Source organism: Bos grunniens, chromosome 3, assembly GCF_055505025.1.
Source record: "Bos grunniens cultivar Pamir isolate PY7600 chromosome 3, Bosgru_T2T1.0, whole genome shotgun sequence".
Lineage (NCBI taxonomy): Eukaryota > Metazoa > Chordata > Mammalia > Artiodactyla > Bovidae > Bos > Bos grunniens.
In genome coordinates, this window is record NC_141167.1 from 23,773,913 (window position 1) to 23,798,459 (window position 24,547).

General features: G+C 45.5%; 1 protein-coding gene across 7 annotated transcripts in view; it reads right to left on the reverse strand.

Moving 5' to 3' along the window:
- Positions 1-24,547, reverse strand: part of LOC147375312 (BEN domain-containing protein 5) — a 1,469,512-nt gene that overhangs the window by 105,187 nt on the left and 1,339,778 nt on the right. For all 7 annotated transcript variants that reach the window (XM_086387400.1, XM_086387368.1, XM_086387358.1 and 4 more), the window contains one exon: positions 9,604-9,715. In XM_086387400.1, the coding sequence (XP_086243526.1) occupies positions 9,604-9,715 (112 nt within the window). The remainder of the gene's footprint in view (positions 1-9,603; positions 9,716-24,547) is intronic.

A 24,547-nucleotide genomic window follows, 5' to 3' on the forward strand; every position in this document is an offset into this window, starting at 1 on the left:
TCCTAAGAACAGACCCCATGGGCCATTTCTTTCCTTTTTAGCTGAATGTGAAACTGTCCTGGCTGTGCATTTGTGTCTGTCTCTTATTTACCATGTTTATGTTTTTACATAAAAATGTTTCCCGATTTAGGCTTCCCTGGTGGCTCAGTAGTAAAGAATCCGCCTGCCAATGCAGGAGATGTAGGTTTGATCTCTGGGTCGGGAAGATCCCCTGGAGAAGGGAATGGCAACCCATTCCAGTATTCTTGCCTGGGAAATCCCACGGACAGAGGAACTTGGCAGGTTACAGTCAATAGGGTCGCAGAAGAGTCAGATGTGACTTAGCGGACTAAACAGCAACAACATTTTCCGATTTACGTATGAGAATGTGTGCATTTTCTGCCCACTTCTATGTTGTGTGTGTCTGTAGCAGGAATGAGCGCTGGTTCTATGTTCTGTGACCATGTCGCCGACTGCTCTGTTTGCACGTACATGTGTTATAATTTATTTATTTATTTGACAGAAAGAGAGCAGCTTATCTTGAGGACTACAGGAAGCAAGCAAGGAAAAACCCACAGCCCTATGTTGCTCTATTTGCAAAACTGCTCCATGTTGTTATGGCAGCTAATTTTCCTTAAATGATTTAAGGAAATGGATCTGTCTAAAAGAGCTGCAGCCAAGTTGTTATAGCAACACAGGCCTTTCTCCTCTAGGAAAAGGCAGGGAATCACCCCAGAGCATAGAAACCTTTCCACAAAGCAGCCTTGAGGCTCTGAGGGACTTTGGGGCTCAAGGAAAGGACTGCAGGGGACCTATTTTCTTCCCATGTCCATTCCCGGGTATCCTTCTTGGCAGCAGCCCTGGTCTCAAGTTCAAGGCACATCATATTTCCCCTGGACCACTGCCATCAGCACCTGCTTCGTCTCCATGCTGCGGCCTTAGTCACTTTCTAATGCATCTATCATTGCACATAATATTCTCTCTGGTGCCGTGTTCTGTGCTCAGCCCTGAATATAAAGAGGGCATGCCCTTGAATAGCATGTCAGGGACATTGGCCTTTATTCCACAAATAATGGGGAGTCACCGGAAGGTTTTAGGCAGGGGAGAGAGACTAGGCCGGATTTACATTTTAGGGTATCTCTGGGGTTTCTAGATTGGGTGACTGAATGGATGGAAGTACTATTTATCGACCTCTCCCCCTCGCTCAAACATTTTTGATGGCTCTTCACTGATGATACTGATTCTCAAGATTGAGAGAGCTTGTGTGCTGGAATATTACTGACAAGCATCATTTTGTTCTCCTGTTTAATTTTTTTTTACAGTTATTATATTTAGTTCAACTAAAAATCAGGTTTAAAAGGGCCTAGGTCTTTGATTTTAATGAAAGGGGGAACACTGGGCTACAAGAAGAAGCCCAATTCCTTAGCCCAGTGTGCAAACTTGCCCGTGGGCTTCCTCACAGCTGCCCTGTTGTGTGCCCTGCACACCCACCCCTGCCGCCGAGCTCTTCCACCTCCACGCTGTGGCTCAGCTGGCCCTGGGACGCCCTCTCCCCTTCCCTGTCACCTCCCTCATCCCTGAGCATAGCCACCTGGTAACATAGTTCCCACTCCCAAAGGCCCAGTCCAAATTCCTTGAAAAAAACCTTCCTTGGATTGCTCCCCCCGCCTCCCCCCCCACCCCTGCCACACACACACTGGATTAATCTCCCCTCAGCCTCCATCTTCCCAAAGCACTGTATTTTCTCTATTACAGCTCACATTCCTCACTGCCTTGGATTAACATTGTTCATGAGGGTCTGGCCTTCCTATTAGATTGTGAGCTCTTCCTGGCCTGACATCCTGCCTCCTTAATCTCTGTATCTCTGCGGTTACCAAGGTCTTGAACATGGAAATCTACTGAGATTGTCCTAAACTCTCAGGTTCTGTCCCTAGGAGTTTAGGACCATCTAAGCAGGTTGTAAGAAAACCAAGGTTTGTGTGCAAGGATCAGAGCCTTGAGTAAAGAAAAGCACCGTTCTGGTGGCAGCAGAATCCAGGCCACTCCTAGGGGGAGGGGAGACTGCAGAGGGGTCTATGATCCAGGATGAGATGGTTGGATAGCGTCACTGACTCAGTGGACATGAACTTGCACAAACTCCAGGTGATAGTGGAAGACAGGGAAGCCTGGTGTGCTTGCAGTCGGTGGGGTCTCAAAGACTTGGACACAACTGAGTGACTGAACAACTGTGGTCCAGTCACTTCTCTTCATAAGGAGACTCATAAAAACCAAGTCACGGAAGCTCTGGGTTCACCTCATCATTCATTTGGCATTTACATGGAAGGCCTGCTCAGTCCAGGTCCCTGATGGGCACAGGTGACTGAACCAGCTAGGCTCTGCCCTAGGGGACAATCAATCACAACTGGTAAACAAGGGCCACACTGACCACGGGGCGCTGTCCTGGGAGTGGGACACTACACGCTTTGTATCTGACAGTCAGTGCAGTCCTCTGGGTTTAAAGACTCCTTTGTCAAGGTCATCATTCAATATCCAAGTCCTGGAGAGGGGTGGAGGCTGTCGTAAGCACAGGACTAGGAAAGCAGCTTGGAAGCCAACAATGTCATTAACACAAAGACAGAAGGCCCTTGTTGCCAGGTGAGGACACAAAAAGACTCACTCAGGAGACTCACTCCTGCTCCACTTCAACACCAGCACATCTAAAACTTGACCCCATGCTTACTGGTCCTCCTGGGTTCCCATCCTAGGAGCGGCATCCCCTCTACTCCATTGTCCAAGCCAAACTGCAGGCATCATGCAGCTCTCCTTTCTCTCCCATCAGTCTCTAAGTCATTTGTATGTCCCTCTATCATATCTCCAGATTCCTCCTCCTCTCAGCCCTCCAGCAGCAGGCACTAATGGTCTCCAGCCTCTGGCCTGGTACCCTCTGAACCCATCTCCTTCCAGGCACCAGAGGGATCTTTCTGAAATGCAAACCTGATTCTGTCACTTCCTTTAGTGGTTACCCATTCTCATGAGAATATAGTCTGTATTTATTCTAATAAAGCCTTATATTGTAATGCCCTATCACTATCTGTCCCAAGTACCAGCCACGCCAAATGACTGGCAGCCTCCCGAGGAAGCTGCCCTCTAGGCAGATGCTCAGATGTCTTCTCTGCCTAGAAAGCCCTCCCTGCCCAGAGCATCCCTCACTCAGCAGCTCAGGTGTGGCCTCCTGGTTTGGGCTCCTTCTATGGCTCCCACCACCCCTGTGCCTCCCTTCACAAATGCCCCTAGAACATCTGTCTAAAGTGCCTGTCTCCACCTGGTTGTGAACTCCTTAAGGTCAACACCGGCTCTGACTATTCCCAGCACCCAACACAAAGTTCCTCCGTCACCAGCTCTTTGAGGAATGACAATGCTCACAGATACAGACCCTGCCCATCAGCAAGGGTTTTCCTGATTCTCTGCTTGTTGATTGTGTGAGCAGAGGCCACCGGGAGGGAAGGAGGGAGGCTGTGGGCATTTAGAAACAAGGTCAGAAGCTGTCCTGGCAGTTCAGATTGCTCTGGGATTGAGTGGTTCTGATGACGTCTGCGCCAATGAAGGTCCAGGGTAGAAATGCATTTAAAGCTATCAGGGCAGATGCCTGGGGCACTGCGGTGTTTGCAGCTGGCATGTGAACTCCTGAAGTCAAATGTGAATTTGAATGGGATATAAATAATGTTTGTTGAGGATCTGCAACACACCAGGTACTGTGTTGGTACTTTAACATGGTTTTTAAGTATGGAGAGTATGTTTAATTTGTCATCCAAACAGGGGCATTTTTGAGAGAAGAAAGGATCACTATTAAGAAATATTTCAGAATAGGTATAAACAGAACTGCCCCAGAAAAGCCGAAACTTTTAACCATCCTACTTATAGATAACAATGCAATCTCAAAGACAACAGAATGATCTCTGTTCGTTTCCAAGGCAAACCATTCAATATCACAGCAATCCAAGCCTATGCCCCAACCAACAATGCTGAAGAAGCTGAAGTTGAAAGAGTCTATGAAGACCTATAAGACCTTCTAGAACTAACACCCAAAAAAGATATCCTTTTCATTATAGAGGACTGGAACGCAAAAGTAGGAAGTCAAGAAATACCTGGACTAACAGATAAATTTGGCCTTGGAATACAGAATGAAGCAGGGCAAAGGCTAATAGAGTTTTTCCAAGAGAACACACTGGTCATAGGAAACACCGTCTTCCAACAACACAAGAGAAGACTCTACACATGGACATCACCAGATGGTCAATACTGAAATCAGATTGATTGTATTCTTTGCAGCCAAAGGTGGAGAAGCTCTATACAGTCGGCAAAAACAAGACTGGGAGTTGACTGTGGCTCAGATAATGAACTCCTTATTGCCAAATTCAGACTTTAATTGAAAGTAGGGAAAACCACTAGACCATTTGGGTATGATCTAAATCAAATCCCTTATGACTATAGAGTGGAAGTGACAAATAGAGTCAAAGGATTGGATCTGATAGACAGAGTGCCTGAAGAACTACATATGGAGGTTTTTCCGACATTGTACAGAAGGCAATGATCAAGACCATCCCCAAGCAAAATAAATGCAAAATGATTGTCTGAGGAGGCCTTACATATAGCCGAGAAAAGAGGAGAAGTGAAAGGCAAAGGAGAAAAGGAAAGATATACACATTTGAATGCAGAGTTTCAAACAATAACAAGGAGCGATAAGAAAGCCTTCCTCAGTGATCAATGCAAAGAAATAGAGGAAAACAATAGAATGGGAAAGACTAGAGGTCTCTTCAAGAAAATTAGAGATACCAAGGGAAATTTTCATGCAAACATGGGCACAATAAAGGACACAAATGGTATGGATCTAACAGAAGCAGAAGATATTAAGAAGAGGTGGCAAGAATACACAGAAGAATAAAAAAAAAATCTTCATGACCCAGATAATCATGATGGTGTCATCACTCACCTAGAGCCAGACATCCTGAAATGCGAAGTCAAGTGGGCCTTAGGAAGCATCACTATGAACAAAGCTAGTGGAGGTGATGGAATTCCAGTTGAGCTATTTCAAATCCTAAAAGATGATGCTGTGAAAGTACAGTATGCCAGCAAATTTGGAAAACTCAGCAGTGGCTGCAGGACTGGAAAAGGTCAGTGTTCATTCCAATCCCAAAGAAAGGCAATGGCAAAGAATGCTCAAACTACCACACAATAGCACTCATCTCACACGCTAGTAAAGTAATGCTCCAAATTCTCTAAGCCAGGCTTCAACAGTATGTGAACTGTGAACTTCCAGATGTTCAAGCTGGATTTAGAAAGGGCAGAGGAACCAGAGATCAAATTGCCAACATCCGTTGGATCTTCAGAAAAACAAGAGAGTTCCAGAAAAACATCTATTTCTGCTTTATTGAATATGCCAAAGCCTTTGACTGTGTGGATTACAACAAACTGTGGAAAATTCTTCAAGATACGGGAATATCAGACCACCTGACCTGCCTCCTGACAATTCTGTATGCAGGTCAAGAAGCAACAGTTAGAACTGGATATGGAACAACAGACTGGTTCTAAATAGGAAAAGGAGTCCGTCAAGGCTGTATACTGTCACCCTGCTTATTTAACTTAACTTATATGCATTTCTCATGCATCATGAGAAATGCTGGACTGGATGAAGCACAAGCTGGAATCAAGATTTCTGGGAGAGATATCAATAACCTCAGATATACAGATGACACCACCTTTATGGCAGAAAGTAAAGAAGAACTAAGGAGCCTCTTGATGAAAGTGAAAGAGGAGAGTGAAAAAGTTGGCTTAAATCTCAACATTCAGAAAACTAAGATCATGGCATCTGGTCTCATTACTTCATGGCAAATAGATGGGGAAACAGTGACAGACTACATTTTGGGGCTCCAAAATCACTGCAGATGGTGACTGCAGCCATGAAATTAAAAGACACTTGCTCCTTGGAAGAAAAGCTATGACCAACCTAGACGGCATATTAAAAAGCAGAGATGTTACTTTGCCAACAAAGGTCTGTCTAATCAAAGCTATGGTTTTTCCAGTAGTCATGTATGAATGTGAGAGTTGGACTATAAAGAAAGCTGAGCACTGAAGAATTGATGCTTTTGAACTGTGGTGTTGGAGAAGACTTGAGAGCTCCTTGGACTGCAAGGAGATCAAACCAGTCCATTCTGAAGGAAATCAGTCCTGAATATTCATTGGAAGGACTGATGCTGAAGCTGAAACTCCAATACTTTGGCCATCTGATGTGAAGAACTGACCCATTTGGAAAGATCCTGATGCTGGGAAAGAATGAAGGTGGGATCAGAAAGGAACAACAGAGGATGAGATGCTTGGATGGCATCACCAACAAAATCCACATGAGTTTGAGTAAACTCCAGGAGTTGATGGTAGACAGGGAGGCCTGGTGTGCTGTAGTACATGGGAGTCACAGAGTCCGACATGACTGAGCGAATGAACTGACCTGAACTCACAGATAACAGTCTGTAGGTGTTTTTTTTTTTTTTTTTTTTGCGGGGTGGGGGGTAACTCCTAACAAAATTTATGAGGCTTCTCCAATAGTTCAGTGGGTTAAAGAATCTTCTTGCATGCAGGAGACACAGGAGACTCAGGTTTGATCCCTGGGTTGGGAAGATCCCCTTGAAGGAAGGAGATCCCCTAGAAGAGGAAATGGCAACCCTCTCCAGCATTCTTACCTGAAAAATCCCATGGATAGAGAAACCTAGTGGGCTAAGGGTCGCAAAGAGTCAGATATGACTGAACACATATGCATTTCATGGAGTTCCCTCTTGGTTCCCCCTCAAGGCAGCTGAGGAGAAGGGAATGAAAGAGTATAACATGGTTGGATAGCATCACTGACTCAATGGACATGAATTTGAGCAAACTCTGGGAGATAGTGAAGGACAGGGAAGTCTGGTATGCTGCAGTCCATCAGGTTGGAAAGAGTAGAACACGATTGAGCGACTGAACAACAACAACAACAAAATTTATAAATCTATAATATTTATCAGTATTTACTTGTTTAATAGGGCTTCCCAGGTGGCACTAGTAGTAAAGAACCTGCCTGCCAACGTAAGAGACATGAGAGATGCAGGTTTCATTCCTGTGTTGGGAAGATCCCCTGGAGAAGGAAATGGCAACCCACTCCAGTATTCTTGCCTGGAGAATCCCATGGACAGAGGAGCTTGGGAGGCTATAGTCCATGGGGTTGCAAAGAGTCGGACACAACTGAAATGACTGGGCATGCATACACTGTTTTAATGTCCATTTCCCCACTAGATTGTAAGGGTTAGTGTTGTGCTCACTATTTCAACTACAATACCTGAGAAACTACTTGATAAATATTTGTGGGAAGAGGAAGGAAAGGCTGAAATAAGATTCTGGGCACAGCGAGAGAGAAGGGAGAAGAGAGGAAGAGACGGAGGGAGCTGGGGTCCTGGCCCAGTTCAGTTTGGGTCCCACGTTAGAGCCCCACCCACATCCTTGCCTGGGCAGAAAAGGAGTGGACTTTCGGGAGAATGCAGCTCCCACAGCTCGCTCAGCTTCCAAGTATGTTGATCATCAACCTGCTGATGATCAACCTACTCATGGCCCAAAGAATATCCTAATACCCTCAAAACCCCTGATGGTGTTCTGTAACAGGATCAAGGGCCCAGTTGCCTGGGAGCAAATCAGTGACCTCAGATTGATGACGGTCTCTTCTCTTTAACAAACCTGACACCCTCCCTTTGGTTCCACCCCTAGTTCTCTCCTTGGGGATTCACCTAAAACACCGCTTTGTTCCATGGCCCGCACTCTGTCATCTCTCCTGTCTCATGTTTTGTCTTTGGTCATATCTCTTTATCTCTTCTGTGAATAGCTGTTTGGAACCTATAAACCATATTACAGTAGGCCTAACAGGATTTACCATGTTCAATCCAGTTCAACTCAACATATAGTTATTGAATACCCATTATTAACTACATCAGAAAAAATGTGGGGGCTGTTCTCTTTAAGAAGGAGATGGCAGAAGAAGGAGGTGTGGGGATTCTATCAGGGAGGTTGCAGTTAACACTGAGCTCTGAGGGGAAAAACTCAGTTGACAACAGACACCTCCTGCAAAATTTAGAAGCAACTTCTCTCTGCCAGGAAAGCTCGTCAGGATGGATCAAGAGTTCAGGGTAATAATGGAGTTTGGTGAGCACAGCTAACAGCTTCTTTTGTAGACAAGGAGGGGTGAGTTGGAGAAAGAAGCAGATATGCTAAAGCTGTGGCTATGTAAGCCCTGATGGCAGGTGGGCTGTAAAAGGCCTAGGGAGGCAAGCTCCCAGAGAAGGATCAAGATGGCTGTTGAGTTAACTACTTTGCACCTAAGCACTTACTTTTTCACGAATCCTTGCTTGTAAAAACAAGATAAATAGACTTGCTTTTATGTACACATTTTTGTCTGGCCAGTAAAGACTGCTCTTTAATTTAGGGTATTCTTATCGGCATCTTCAAAGAAAGCAAGTAAAATGTGGTACACAGGTGTATCACTGAAATACCCCAACTCTGGAACCTTTTCTGTTTTAGCAATCGTGTCTGTCACCTGATGGCAGCCGAGGGTCATAAGGCACGGTCATCAACGTTGGAAGAGACTTGCATGCAATCTCACTATAATGTCTCCCAGACAATTGTGTCTCCTCCATGCACTATTTTTTTTTCTTTTTTTTTTTTCCATGCACTATTTTTGACAGTGCCATTTAGCTTCAAGTTGAACACTTTAAGTAAGGCCAAGTTCACAGCTCACATACCCGTCCCATCATCGGGCAACTCTAATGGTTAAAAAGCTCTGTTTCTCTATCGGCCTTACCTCTTGCTTTGGCTCCAAGTGGAAGATGTCTGTCATCTCTCATAACTCTTCAGAGTTCTCTCAGCTATGAAACCCCAGTATCTTCTCCTATTTCTCACAAAGTCTTGCCCCTATGAACAAACTCAGTGTGCATCTCCCCATTCCCCATCTTCCTGGAACAGCAGGTCCTTTTATCTGGAAATATGTTCATCCCTACACCACACACTGCAAGTTTGGCTACATGACTCCAGTGAGGCTCTCCTGTCCTGATAGATCCTCGCCTCTTGGGCCAGAGTTGCCTTGCCCAGAGGTGGCCATGTCCTCCCAGTCAGGCCAAGCACAATCCACTTGGAACTGGAGCTAGAATATGAGAGGGAGTCACTCTCTCTTGTGGAAGAAGTGCTGGATGTGATACTTGGCACATGTTCCCTACAGATACAGGAGGCCAGGCTGCAATCTTTGCCTATATGAGGCTCTGGGATTCTTCTAAAAAATTCTCTCTTCTTTGTAAGTTAGCACAAGTTGTATTTCTTTTGCTTGTAACCCAAGAGCCCTGACAAATGTAAGTGGGTATATTTCCTTCCTCCATGAGATCTCCACAATGGAAGCTGGTGTTTGTGAGGGGTGAGGAAGGCACTTGTTCAGTTCAGAGAAGAGACCAGCAGGCCTAGTTCCTCCCTGACTTTGACCCTGAATTCCTCATTTGCAGCCCCTGGTGGACTGTCCCAGTACCACATCGCCCCTTTCCCAGATCAAGCCGTCAGACCAGCAAAAGCTGAGGAGGTTCAGTTACTCACAGGGTCGTTGTACATCTGAATGATGAGCTGTTTCACCCCATGCAGGGTGGGGTGGGCCCATGGAGAGGGATCCAGCCAGTGGCGGTTCAGGTCGAACCCCATCAGAGAGCACCTAGGCAGTACCCAAAGTCAGAGTCAGTACACAGAGGACAAGCCAAGCTCCTCACTTCTCCAAAACACAGTTAGGAGTGGGAGCAGTCATTATGTCACTTACCTAGTGCAGTTTTTTTTTTGGCCAGAGATAGCACTGAGCATATTTTACATGTATTAATTCAGTTCCTTTCAACAGCACTATGAGGGCACTGCTATTATAATTCTCACTTGACAGGAAAAAAAACTGAGTCACGGAGAGGTTCAAACATATTTCTGTGGAGCCATCTCACTTCTGTGTTCATGCCCTGCGACCATCGGACACATGTGCTTCTTCTATACAGGGCCAGAAAGAAGGCTCAGGCCAGACCATTGGTATCCACACTGTTCCTCCCTGTCTCACACTCACAGCCAGTCCATTGTGTCTACCTTCAAAATATACTCAGAACCGAGCACTGCTTTATCACCTCCACTACTGCTGCTTTGAGCTTGGACCAAGCTCAGTATTGCAATACTCTCTTACCTGGTCTTGTTTCCAGCCTTGTACCTCCCACCCTACCTCTCATCCTAGATACCCATCCCCATTTCCCATACAATAAACAGGGTGATCCTATTAAAGTGTAAGTCTGATTATGGCCCTTCTCTGCTCAAATGGTTCTCTATAGATGCAGAGTGGAAGCCAAAGTCCTTACCACCAGCTACAAGCGACCATGTGGTCCCCTCTGTTATTATTTTTTTTTAAGTAAAACTTTTATTGCAAGAGTTTGAACTACATACTCAGAAATATTGTTGCTGTTGTTCAGTTGCTCAGTCATATCACACTCTTTGTGACCCCATAGACTACAGCATGCCAGGCTTCTCTGTCCTTCACCATCTCCCCAAATTTGCTCAAACGTAAGTCCATTGTGTTGAGGATGCCATTCAACCATTGCATTCTCTGTTGCTTCCTTCTCTTTCTGCCCTCAATCTTTCCCTCTGTTATTGCTATGAGCTCAGCTCTTACCACCACCCCCTGCTGCTTCCATGCCAGGTTCTGGGCTCCTACTGTTCCTCCAACACACTGGGTACTTCCAGCCCCAGGACTCTTGTACAGCTTGTCCCCTTGGCCTGGAAGCCTCTTCCTCCAGACAGGTACAGGATTCATTCTCACTTAGCACTAATCTTAGCTCACAGGTCACCTGCTCGGTGAGAGCTACCCTGCCCACCTTCTCCATGACCTCCCTTGGGCACATTCATTACTTCACTAGGACAAGTGACTGTGACCTCTGACCTCCCCATCTCCCTCTTCCTCCTGCTCTTCCTCCAGACCGACTCAAAGCCCTACTTGTCCTTGGGAGGAGGAACCTTCCCCAGGTTTCTGGGTCTGTGCCTCCAACTGCTGGACCTTTGCATGCTGTAGGCACTCTCCAGGCCAGCCCAGGTTGAGGGACAACTTCAGAAACCCTGTGCTTGCTCACAACTCAAATGACTGTACCCATCCTTCTCCTGTCTCCTGAATGTCTCCCACACAGATCTGATGATCGTGCTTCCTTGATCAAGATTCATCTATGATTCTCCATCACCTGTAGGATAAAATTCTGCTCTTTGCAGATTTTTAATCAGATTTAAAACTGATGATGGCCTTTCTTTGCCCAAATGTCCCCCTTTTTCTCTCTATCCCTGTCTTACTATTTAATCCATCCCATCTTGTTTCCCAAACCCTTCCCTCTATTCCTTAAGTAATAAAATTTAACCCCCCTCTCAGGTGGCTCAGATGGTAAAGAATCTGCCTGCAATGCAGGAGACCTGGGTTTGATCCCTGGATCAGAAAGATGCCCTGGAGGAGGGCATGGCAATCCACTCCATTATTCTTGCCTGGAAAATCCCATGGACAGAGAAGCCTGGTGGGCTATAGTCTATGGGGTCTCAGAATTGGACACGACTGAGTGACTAACTATATATTACTGCTACAACTTATTACATATACATTCCACCTATCACCTTGCTCAGGAAAAAAATAAAAAGGACTCTATCAGGGACCACTAGTAGGACCACTCAGACTATCTCACCTTCAAGGTGGTTGGGGAGTAAATAATAATAATTTCCTCTCTCACTTAAAATAAGCGGGCTGGGAATCCCATGGGGGAATAATTAATGTTTCGTGGGGACATATGGGGAAGGGCTTCATTGAGGAGAAGCCATTTGAGTTGGGTCTTACTGAACGAATGTTTGATGGTGTGGGGCAGAAGGAAAAGTGTAAGCAAAGAAAGGAATTATGAAGCCACCCAGGCTTTTGGAGGAATGTGGGCAATTTGGGTTGATCAAATCACAGAGCATGTAGTGAGGAGGTGGTGACAGTGAATTATGAAGGGAATGGGAGGGGAAATGTAAGGGCCTCCAGTGCCTGGCAAGTAGCTTCACTGTTTTAGCTTCACATTTCTGTATTTAGATGACTCAAGTGCTGATGTTGGCTTCTCACTGATGGTGGAGTGGAAACAGAGTTTTACATGCATGTTACAATATCATTACCATCACAATCAAGGGGTCACAGTCAACAGAAGTTACTGATATTGTTTGTCTCAAAAATTAAGTACTGTACTAAGTGTGAAATACTTCATTCATGTCAACCTTATGAGGGAGTGCTTTATTATGCCCATTTTGCAGATGTGGAAACTGAAGCACAGAGAGGTTACAAATAACTTTCCTGAGAGAACAGGTGAAGTCATGATCAGCTTATGAACATTCTCACAATTCCATGCAAGAAATTCACAAGAAACACAGCCTAACATAGTCTAGAGAAAGAAGATCTGCTCACAGGCTCATGTCCATTTATAATTCAGGACCCTGTGATGAGGATTAAATGAGATAATACATGTAACAACTTTAACTTCACACAAGTTCTGGCACATGGTGGCAATCAAAAATGTTACGTTGTTGTCTCCTTGTATTTTGTCATGGTTTTGTGCTACATGCTGTATGAGTGGCGTAAACTGATAGATTTGCGATCCATCAGGGGCTGGCGTGGGCAGTGGACAGTGGTGGTCAGGGATGACCTCCTGGCTTTCTCCCCCAGTCTGGAAATCAGGCAGATCTGAGTTCATATCCTTGCTCTCTTCCCTCCTAATGTCATAGGCATCTGTCCATTTTCTTCTGTCAATGCCAGCATCTGACTGTGACTAGATGGAGCAGAGTTGGGGAGAGTTCATTCCTCTACTGTTACAAGATGCTGAGACTGTGGTGGTGCCTTTTCTTTCACCACACAAGAGAGATGGGCCAGATGACCTGGCAGTCAGGGGAGCAGCGAGAAACCCAGACTTAGGCCACAGCTACTTCTGCTCAGGACTTAAACTTGGATCAGGTGATGCGAGGCTGGCAGCTGGGTCATACAGCACTGCTGTGGTGGAACAGAGGCAGATTGTTCCTGCCAACAGCCTTTTTTTCTGTCCTCCAGAGCTACTCTGTTGGTTGTTTTCCAAATCTGGACCTCCAGCTTCTGCTTCATTCTGTTAGCTCCTTCCTATAAATTTAATTTTTTTTAAGTGGAAGGGTCAGTCCCTATTTCTTTAACTGAAAACATCTCTAACTATATGGCTCTGTGGGCAAATTTATGGAAAACTCCAGCAGGTCCTTTATATTGTCTGCTTCCCAGTGGCTGGTCACCAAGCAGGTGAAACCATTGATTTGGGTGTTGTTCCCAGAGTTTTTCCAGCCTTCACTGAGCACCTAAAAATTTGGAAGGGAACACTGTCATTGATAACAGGATTTAATCATAAACAACTGTATCCTTAGAGATGGTTAGCTTACTTATTTCTCCCTCTTCCAAATAAGAATGCCTTCAGCAAAGTCTTGGCCAAGTCACTTGTTCCATGACACCGCCAGGCCCTGGTAGTCATCATCCTCCCAAACAGCTTATCCCATTCTTGGAAAGCTCTGTTAAGAAAATCTTCCCTGTCTTTAGCTTAAATTTGTCTTCCAGTGACTTTCTCCATCAGTCTCAGCCTTCCCCCACAGAATAACACAGAACAATGAGGTTATGTTGGGAAGACTAGATGCTTTGGAGGTCAATTAGGCTCAAGTTTTGGCGTACTCCTTAGCAGCTATGTGATCTTAAAATTTCTTTTTTAAAAACCTCTCTGGGTTTCTGTTTTATCATATGTAAAATGAAGATAACAACCTTGACCTGGACTGCACACATGAGCTAATGTCTACAAATGGCTCAGCAGAATCCTCAGACAGAATGAACCTTGAAGAAAGGGGAGCCAGTGATGACAGTGGTAACCGTGGTACATTGTTGAAATTGTCTGAGCCTAAATATCATCTCCTCCAGGAAGGCCTGCTGACTTGCTCTCTGCAAACACATGGTGGGTGTTTTTCCTCTGCTCCCGTGGCATCCATCGCCCCCACATCGGGGTGGCTACCACATAAGATATAGTCATTGTTAAATCTGTCTTCCCCACTGGACCATGAATTCCCAAGTGCAAGGATGATGCCTTGTTCATGTTTGTATTCCTGTGCCTGACAAAAAGCCTGGACTGCAGCAGACATTAAAGATGTAGTTGTTGAAAGAACATTTCATTCTTTCTCAAGCATTTTCGTATATCCTATATAGTTCTCAGAAACATCCAGCCACACAGGCAGATTGCATTTTTTTTCAAGTGAGAGCACTGAGGGCCAGAGAAAATAAGCCACTCTTCCAAGATCAGCTAACCAATACTGCACAGGGCCCACACTGGAATCCAGGAGGTGTCCTGGCCCTGGACTCCATGATCTTCATACCTGGTCATGCTGCTTCCCGAGAGCCTCTCTGATTCAAAAAGTGAGATTCAAAATGGAAGGAAAAGTGTCATTGCTGAGAGATCCTGAAAGATCCACTCCTTGATCCAACCTTCAGATGAAAGCAGAGTATGGCTGGGGATTCAAAGGCAACTCAATCCTCAAAAATCCTGGAGTGCTTTAGAAGCTAAAGCATTCATGGAACTCTTAAATCAGCAGTACCGGTTCGGGGTTCTTTTTGAGCTGATTTTTAAAGAAAGCTTCTATTGGCAACCAGTCTATCAGTAGAAAGACTGATATTTATTGAAGAAAACATCTTAGTAAAGTTGTAGGAGCTCTGCCTAGGGGCCAGGGGACAGGCCTCACCTCTAATGTCTATGTCATCTTAGGATGACATCTTAGTCCTCTCCCTCTCCTAGGCTTCATGCATGTTGTAGAATGAGGGGGCTACACTTCATGCATAAAGGACTCTTCCAGGTCTCTCATTAAATGATTCAAAGGCATCACTAACTGGGCTTTACCTCCAAAGCTAGGGAGTTGGAAGAAGCATACATTTTGAATAAGGTTAGGTTGAAATGGAGAAGGAAATGGCAACCAACTCCAGTGTTCTTGCCTGGAGAATCCCAGGGATGGGGGAGACTGGTGGGCTGCCGTCTCTGGGGTCACACAGAGTCGGACATGACTGAAGTGACGCAGCAGCAGCAGCAGGTTGAAATATAAAGAGAACAACATAGTCTAGGAAAGGGATTGATACAGTTTTTAAATAAAATGCCAAATAATAAAGAATTATCAATATCTTAACATTTAGAAAACTAAGATCATGGCATCTGGTCCCCTCACTTCCTGGGAAATAGATGGGGAAACAGTGGAAACAGTGACAGACTTTATTTTTTAGGGCTCCAAAATCACTGCAGATGGTGATTGCAGCCATGAAATTAAAAGATGCTTACTCCTTGGAAGGAAAGTTATGACCAAATTAGACAGCATATTAAAAAGCAGAGACATTACTTTGCCAACAAAGGTCCATCTAGCCAAGGCTAGGATTTTTATAGTTGTCATGTATGGATGTGAGAGTTGGACTGTGAAGAAAGTTGAGCGCTGAAGAATTGATGCTTTTGAACTGTGGTGCTGGAGAAGACTCTTGAGAGTCCCTTGGACTGCAAGGAGATCCAACCAGTCCATCCTAAAGGAGATCAGTCCTGGGTGTTCATTGGAAGGACTGATGCTAAAGCTGAAACTACAATACTTTGGCCACCTCATGCGAAGAGTTGACTCATTGGAAAAGACTCTGATGCTGGGAGGGATTGGGGGCAGGAGGAGAAGGGGACGACAGAGGATGAGATGGTTGGATGGCATCACTGACTTGATGCAAATGAGTTTGAGTGAACTCCGGGAGTTGGCGATGGACAGGGAGGCCTGGTGTGCTGCAATTCACGGGGTCGCAAAGAGTCAGACACAACTGAGCGACTGAACTGAACTGAACTAACATTTATTGCATGAGTTTTCCAACATTTGAGATTTGCATCAGACCCAATCCTTACCTCTAGGAGTTCTCATGTTTCTCAGAGCTTTGAAGAGAAGATGGGAAGTTTGTCAAAGTCAAGACAAGAGAGAACATTCCAGAGTTGGTGGCATGTACAAAGTCAGGGAAATTCTATACATTCTTAACAGTGTTATGCTTGTGTCCTTCACTGGGTCACAGGCACTAGGAGGTCAGTGCTGGTGCAGGTTGTTTCTCATCAGTGGTTTCAGGACCCAAATCAAATGCCTAAATACAGGGGAATGAACAAGGTGACCTCCAGATGCCTGGCCTTCACCCCTATGATCACCACTTTAGAGTCACTGTGTGTGAAAGCCAGGGTTTCTACTCTGGGCCTCTGTCTCCTTGGTCCTCTATTATTTTGTTACTTATTCTCAAGGTAAAATTTCTGAATGGGCTCAAAATCAGGACCCAAGTTCTGACACAAGTGGGGCTATTTATGGTACCAATGATATAGAATATTTGACATTAGGACCATTCTAAAAAATACAAATTTATGAAAGTCAAGTTTATAAATAACTGTGTAATATGTGGCTTCCCTGGTAACTCAGTTGGTAAAGAATCTACCCACAAGGCAGGAGACCCAGGTTGATTCCTGGGTTGGGAAGTCCCTTGGAGAAGGGATAGGCTACCCACTCTAGTATTCTTGGGCTTCCCTTGTGGCTCAGCTGGTAAAGAATCTGACTGCAATGTGGGAGACCTGGGTTCGATCCCTGGGTTGGGAAGATCCCCTGGAGAAGGGAAAGGCTACCCACTCTAGCATTCTGGCCTGGAGAATTCCATGGACTATTCATGTAATATGTAACATCTTTCTCTTGAGCAGGAAATACTCTTGAGTATCTTTCCTTTTTTCTTCCAAACTGTCAGCCTAGTGAGGGTGGGGACTATGTCTGTGTAATCTTGCCCACCTCCATTCCAACTTCGTATACTACAGACCCAAGTGCAGAGAAGGTTCAATATATCTATTGAATAAATGAGTAAATGAATAGATGAACAAATGCATGAACAAATACCCTGAAGGTTTGCAAACACGGTCCAGATAATTACTTGAAGACATATATTGAAAAGTATTTAAGCACTTGTTACATGCCAGATACTCTCACAATAACCCAGTGAGGTGGGTAGAATTTATCCCCATTTAAAAAATGAGAAATAAAATCCAAGAGAGATATGACCTTCAGAAGGTCATTTGACAACCAGTAAAATATAGAGCTGGGATTCGAACCCAGGTCTGACTGAACTCAGTGACCCTTGGCAATCCCTCCAGCCATCAGGGAGGTTATATGATCTATGAAAGAGATGCTAGGCTACTCCCTTGTCTGCTCTTCCTGTATTACTCTCCTCCTCCTCTGCCCAGTGGGAGAGATACAATGGTTCTGGAGGACATTATTTAAATGGCAAATAAACACCTCCATCTTGTGAAGGACACCACACCTCATCCCTGTTGCAACAATAGCAGCTGAAACGAGAGCGATGATTTTAATTCCCCTCCTTATGATTTCCTTCTCATCTCCTCTAAAGGGTAGAGAGGAAGGCAGTTTGGTGGCTCCAGATCAACCTCACCCTGAGCATGTGGGGCTGTGTGATCCTGGAAGGGTGGCGTGGACAAGTGGAGATATATAGGGCATGCACACAATTGTCCCCCAAATGCAGCAGTTTTTCAGCATTATCAATGAGCTGAATTGGATTTAGCATATTTGCACCAAAAGCAAAATAAATATTGCTTTATTTAATGGCACTAAAAGGTTGGGATTCAATTGCCCTTGGCCCAAGGCAACTTCCAGCTCTATTGATTGGCCAGTGTCAGAATGCCAGGCAATCTATCATCAACAGCTGCTGCAAAATGCTTAGCAGGTGGGCTGGGCCCTGCTGCAGTGGAAACAGAGGGTAATGGGCAGTGCTCTTTGTCCCAAACACACACACAAGGGGCAATTATATCAACCCACTCCCCATCACCACCACTGAGATGTTTAAAGCATTTCCCTCATGTTCCTTCTTACATGATCACAACAGGGATGTGGCCCAGGCTGTGGAGGCAGAGAGGAGGATAGATAATCGCGTAGGTTCCAACTCAGAAGAATTTGGGTTTGAGTCCCAGATCTACCACTGAGTTGTTTTATGATCTTGGACAAATTCATGTTTTGCTCAGAGATCTAAAAGCACTGGGAGGGCAGAGCTAAGTCAATTTCATTTGCCATTGAGTCTTCAGCGTTAGCCCAGTGTCAGGTACATAGCCAACTCACAGTAATGTGAAGAAATGGAAATAAACAGAAAGGTTAAGTAATTTGCCCTTAGCCGAGCAAGGAAAAGGGACAGAGACAGGACTTGAATCTGGTGTGCCCAGCTCTAAAGCCTATATTCTTAACCATCACTCTAGTCTCTTGTGGCAGCCCTGGGAGTCAGTTCAGTGCCTGACAGAGGGATTCATATGAGCTGAGGGGTGGAAGTACCCATCTGGGTGGGCACTTGCTCTGGCCAGGTGGGAGCAGAGTCGCAGCCCACCTTGACCCCTGGACCAGGAGCCTGTGTGCAGTGCACAAACTGCATGTTTGTGGGAGGAGGCCCTGGGTGTGCCCAAGGTTTGCAGCAGAGCCAGGATGAGCACTTGGGGTCTGACCTCTACGGGTCAGCAAGGTTTTGACCCTGTCATGGTGGTCCTTCTGGCAAGGTGGTAGGATTGGGGAAGGGGGCACTGAGACCACACCTGGGAAAAGGGTCGTCTCTAACCCTAGACTCTCTGGTGCCCCTTCTCCCAGAGCTTATTCCTAATGGACAAGGAGAAGTGTTGGAGCACCCTTTCCCTCCCTGTGGAGAGCATGTGCTCTGGGATTCAGCCCCCTCCTTCTAGGCTCCTGCTGGACTTGGGAGGATTTCCATACTGAAACTGAAAGCAATTCTGAGAGCCAGTCACCAGTCAGAAGGGTCTAAGGTTTCATAAAACCCAATTTCCATATTTCAAAGATAGGAAAACTAATGCCAAGGTCACACAGCTATGTAAGGGTAGAGTTGAAAGTCAATTCCAGAACTGATGGATTATTTTTCTCTCTATAAAGAACACTGACAAAGAGTAGAGAACCATTTTAAAGGCTCAAGAGGGCACATTGTCTAAAGACCCTTGAGGCTTGTTGTTTAGTCACTAAGTTGAGTCTGACTCTTTGTAACTCCATGGACTGTAGCCCACCAGCTCCTCTGTCCATAGGATTTTCCAGGCAAGAATACTGGAGTGGATTGCCATTTACTTCTTCAGGGGATCTTCCCAACCCAGGGACGAAATCCACATCTCCTGCATTGGCAGGCAGGTTCTTTACCACTGAGCCACCTGGGAAAAACCCCAGCCCTTGGGGCCAGGAATTAGCTATTTCCATTTCTTTACTGAAAAGAGGCAGAGGAAGAACTGGAGGGAAGAAAAGTCCTTTAGCTCTTCACAGATTTGGAAACTGCCAAGACCCTTGCCCACCTGGTCTGAGCCTGAGAAGTGGCTTTGGTTGCAAATGTGGACTCCAGAGCCATGCTGCCTGAGTAAGATTCTGGTGTGGCCATGGATCAGCTGGTGGTTTAACCTCTCTGGGCCTCAGACTTGATCTGCAAAATACGGATTCTGCCTGCCTCAGAGGGTTGTTTAAAGGATTGAATGGGATCAGTCATGTAAACACTGGGCATACTGCCTTGTTTGAGATAAGTGCTACATACATGTTAGCTGGTCTTATGGCTTCATTCTTGGTGTGACACTCAGGATCCTCCACAAACCAGTCCCTACTTATTCTACCAGCTTCGTGCATCATGTCCCCCAGTCTCTATACACAGCCTTGCACATTATATGTCTTATGAGCTCGTTACAAAATGCACCCCCTTCTGCATGCTGGTGTAAAACCTCCAAGTAGCTAGGCTTGTCAGCTTCCACCTGCCCCCTTGGCCTTTGTTCAGTGTGTGAACCTACACTGTAGGTTCAAGGGACTCAGAGTCTTCTCCAGCACCACAGTTCAAAAGAAACAATTCCTTAGCACTCAGTCTTCTTTATGGTCCTACTCTCACATCCGTACATGACTACTGGAAAAAACCATAGCTTTGACTAGATAGACCTTTGTTGGCAAAGTGATATCTCTGCTTTTTAATATACTGTCTAGGTTTGTCATAACTTTACTTCCAAGAAGAAAGCATCTTTTAATTGTGGATGGTGGGGAAGTAGAATTTTGGGGTGAAGTATAAGAAGGCCAATTTTAGCCACAGATACAAGCTATGGCTTCCAAATCCTGCTTCTATCAATAATAAAGCTAACATTCTGACCTCTATCTTTCTGACCCCTGTATTTCCTCCTACATGGGTGGTAGTAGGCTGAGAGTGGGAGCAGAAGCATGATGAGTTATCACTCCTACATCTCCATGGGGGATAATCATTAAAAATTATTAGAATAGGGTCTGACAACTTGTAAAATTCCATTCATGATTATATTATTATAATCACTGTTGTTACTTAACAGTATTATTCTTTTGGTTGAGAATGTGTTGCTGATCTCTCTATCTGGCTAACACCCACTCATCCCTCAAGATCCATCTCACCAGCACCTGCTCCCTGAGGGCAAGCATGGGCCAAGCCCCCCGCAGGTCCCCAGTTGATGCTTGGGACAAAGTACTTGCTGAGTGAGCATTTGAGCGTGGGGCAAGGGAGATAATCAGGGACAGGGAAGCCTGGCATGCTGCAATACAGGGGGTCACAAAGAGTCCACTGAGCCACTGAACATCAACAAGGGAGACAGTGGGAGGTGAGGTTGAGGAAGAGCTTCCTGAATGCTGTGCCCACCTTGAAGACAAGGCTGACGAGTATAGGTTCCTTCTGACGGTATATAGGGCGCCCCCAAAGGATTGTACATGGAACTGACGCTATTCCATCAGTGGTTTCGGAACTAAGACTGGGACCCATGAAGTTCTTGATTCCATCACAATGTTTTGCTCCTCCGGACTCCCCAGCCCCTAATTCTGGGTAACTGTCCCACAGAGGCCTGTCTTCACTGTAGAATCAATTATTAAAATCAACTCACTATCAACTCTAACTTTGAAAGGCTACTTGAAGGGACAGAGATGGGGAGCAGTCTCCACAGACATCTAGCCATCTGGCCTTTTCTGCGGAACCTGGCTGGGAAGCTCATTTGAATAATTGGTTTTGGCGGTGTGTACTCATGGGTTAGACACCTGATTACGCTGCCAGCCCGGTGTCCTTTCAGCCTCTGTGGAAACATCACTCCGGTTATATAAAAAGGGAGAGAGTCTCTGGGAGGTAAGGCTTGGTCTGGCCCCTGTGTCACTTGCGCTTCATCTTGAAAAACTACGTGACTCACATACTGTGTGACCTTGAGCAAGTTACTTAGCCTCTCTGTGGCTTGGTTTCCTCTTTGCTCAAAGGAGCAGGGTGATTTCTGCCCAGTCTATGCTTTCTTGTAAGGTTCTCAGAGAAGGAAGGGTGGGAGGGTGGTTGGAGTGTGGGGCTTGTGACTTAGCAGGGATGCAAGTGGAAGGATTGAGGTTGACAAGAGGTCAATGTCAGATAGCGATAGGCAAGTAGGCTGTACCAGGAGAAGTATGTCCCCAGAACTAGGCTTGTGATGATTCCTTCCTTCTCCTGTGCCACTAGCTAGCTCTATGAACTTAAGGGAGTTACCTAATCTACCTATGCCTCAGTCTCCTCATCTGTGAAATGAGAATAACAATAGGGTTGTTTTAAGAATTAAATAAAACAATACATGCAGAATACCTAGAATAAGGCCAGATCCAGGAGGTTCAATAGTCTATTTATCATCACCATTATCATGGTCATCAGCACTACCATCATCACCAACACTCATCATTATAACTTTTCCATCCTGGACACCATGTCTCAAATATAGACCATGACGAACATCTGGAGCATGTTCAGAAGACAGCAGGAAGGACGGGGAGAGGACTGGATTTCAGCTCACATGTGGAAAATCGTAAAGCTCTGGGGGTGTTCGGCCAGGAGAACAGGAGCTGACAGAGGTTGGAGTGAGTGAGGAGTTGGGGAGGTGTGGGGACACACAATCCTCAAACAGCTGAAACGCTACCACGTAGAAGATGGGTCGAACCTGACTAATCCTTCAGGGGCAGAAAGCAGAAATGATGGCTGACAGATTTAGTGTGGATATGCTGCTGCTGCTAAGTCACTTCAGTCGTGTCCGACTCTGTGCAACCCTAGACAGCAGCCCACCAGGCCCCACCGTCCCTGGGATTCTCCAGCAAGAACACTGGAGTGGGTTGCCATTTCCTTCTCCATTAGCGTGGATATAAACAGCCTCTAATAGTCAGAGCTGGCATCAGTGTGGCGCTTCTTAAGGTTCCCCTGCCCTAGGTGGGGCCATGCACAAGCTATCTCTGAGGCCCCATCCCACTCCAAGGCTGACGAGGCTGAGAGAGGCAGCAAGCTGGGGGGGGCGGTGGGGGGGGGTGGGGCGGGCAGGTGGCCTGTGTGGGGAAGGAGGCATAGTGAGAAGGGGCTGGCAGATACCAGTTGGTGAGGCAACTTGCAGTGGATCTTTGTGCTCACTTCCAGTTGATGAAAAACGTGCAGTTTTATGCTTGTCGAAGAACAAATAGAACACTGATGCATATTTTTTACATAGCTAATTTTGTTTTCTGTTCTATTTTGGACAGTTAAGAATGTTTCCTTCTTTGGCTATTGAGGTGAGTGGGGTTGGTCGGTTACAGCGTCTGTACATGCATGTGTATGTGTCCCTATGTGTGTATCTGTATGTGTGTTATGTTTGTGTTTGTAAGTGTGTGTATGTGTGTGCAGGAAATACCTCCCCTGGTGTTTTACCCTCTGCCATATGTAATGATGATCGCTGTAAAAATTTCTCCTTATATCCCTTCTATGTCTGGTGGACTGTATACATTCTTCAAAAACCTTCCCTCATCACCCGTAGTCAGAAGGAATCACTCCCTGCGTTTACGATACAGTGTAGCCATGGATTTAATTTGTAGCAGGCTAGGCCTGGCCAGCTTGGATTCATAAACCTGATCTGACCCTTCCTGCTAGGGGACCCGGGGCAAGTTCTTTGGTATCTCTGGGCCTCAATTTGCTTCTCTAATTAAAAAGGGGCCATAATACTACCTCCACCTCAGGGTTGTTTTGAATGTTAGCAGGGATGATATCTATAATGTGTGGTTAATAGGCACTTAGACACTAGCTCTGATGATGTCCAGGCTTCCACAGCATGACACACACCCTTCTAGTACAAATACTGGGCCTCTTATTGCCAAAGGCTGCCTCTGATCTCCATCTGCTTCCCTAAGGCGCAGCACAGGGCTTGACACTCAGCAGGCCCTCGACAAACCTTAGTTAAATTGGATTTACTGCGCTGGAGCATTCTTTGCTACGTAAAGCTCACCAGGGCCAACAGACAGAATGTGTTGCAAGTCTGCGGGTTGTAGCAGCATCCGTTTCCACTGCGGGGTCTGCAGCGCCGTGCGATAAAGCTGAATCATTTCTGCACCACCCGTGGAGGTCTGTTCCTCTCCCCCATCTCCAGACTCTCAAGAAGCACTGAGGCTTCCCAAAGATGAGAAATTTCACAGCATCCTGATATCTTTTGGGTAACTGCGTATTTTATGATGACTAATAGGCAATTACTATGGTAATATTGCAATTCAGCATGTGTGAGGTTTGGGAAATGAGAAATTATGGGTAACTACGTTGGGCTCATTTCTATGGTAACAAAAAGTAATTGTCATTAAATATCAGTTATACGGAGGCTGTACCTGGTAATTATAGATTTTTATGCCCAGAAACATAAATAAAACCAATAAATTTATTCAAAGGTCTACGACTGTTTACTTATATGTGACTCTATGGAACACACAATGACAAGCACCTAATTAAGAAATGCAAACCTAATGCAGAGATTCGTATTGTCATGTAGAGATGGAGAGTCTGTTTCTCAGCTGCAAGGAAAACTGCACATCACCCTGGCCCAGTGGGGTACAGGTAGGGACGGAGGGTGTCTCCTCTGAAAAGCAAGTGATGGGGAGGAGGAGGTGGCGGAGAGAGAGAATAAGTCTCCACTGTGTGGGGATGGCCGACCCACTGCAGGACGGTGAGAGCCACCAACAACCGTGGACCTCCTCAGCCCGTCCCCCTGGACGCCAAAGGCCTGCCCACCTCTGCCTCGTAACTCTCATCTCTATAAGCATCTGAAGTTACAGTGTTTATCCCTCCATCCTTCCAGGCCTGAGATCCCCCGCCTAAACCTCTCCAAAGATGCTCAAATTGCATTGATATGTTATACCGCTATTTTTACATTGTGATAAAATGCACATAACATAAAATGTACCATTTTAATCATTTTTAAGTGTACAATTCAGTGGTATTAAGTATGTTTACAATGTTGTGCAACCATCACCACCAGCTATCTCCAAACCTTTTCCTCTCATAAAACTGAAACTCTATACCCATTAAACGATAACTATCCTCCCCCAGCTCCACCAGCCAGCCCTTGGAAATCACCATTCTACTTTCTGTCTCTATGATTTTGACTACTCTTAAGTACTTCATATT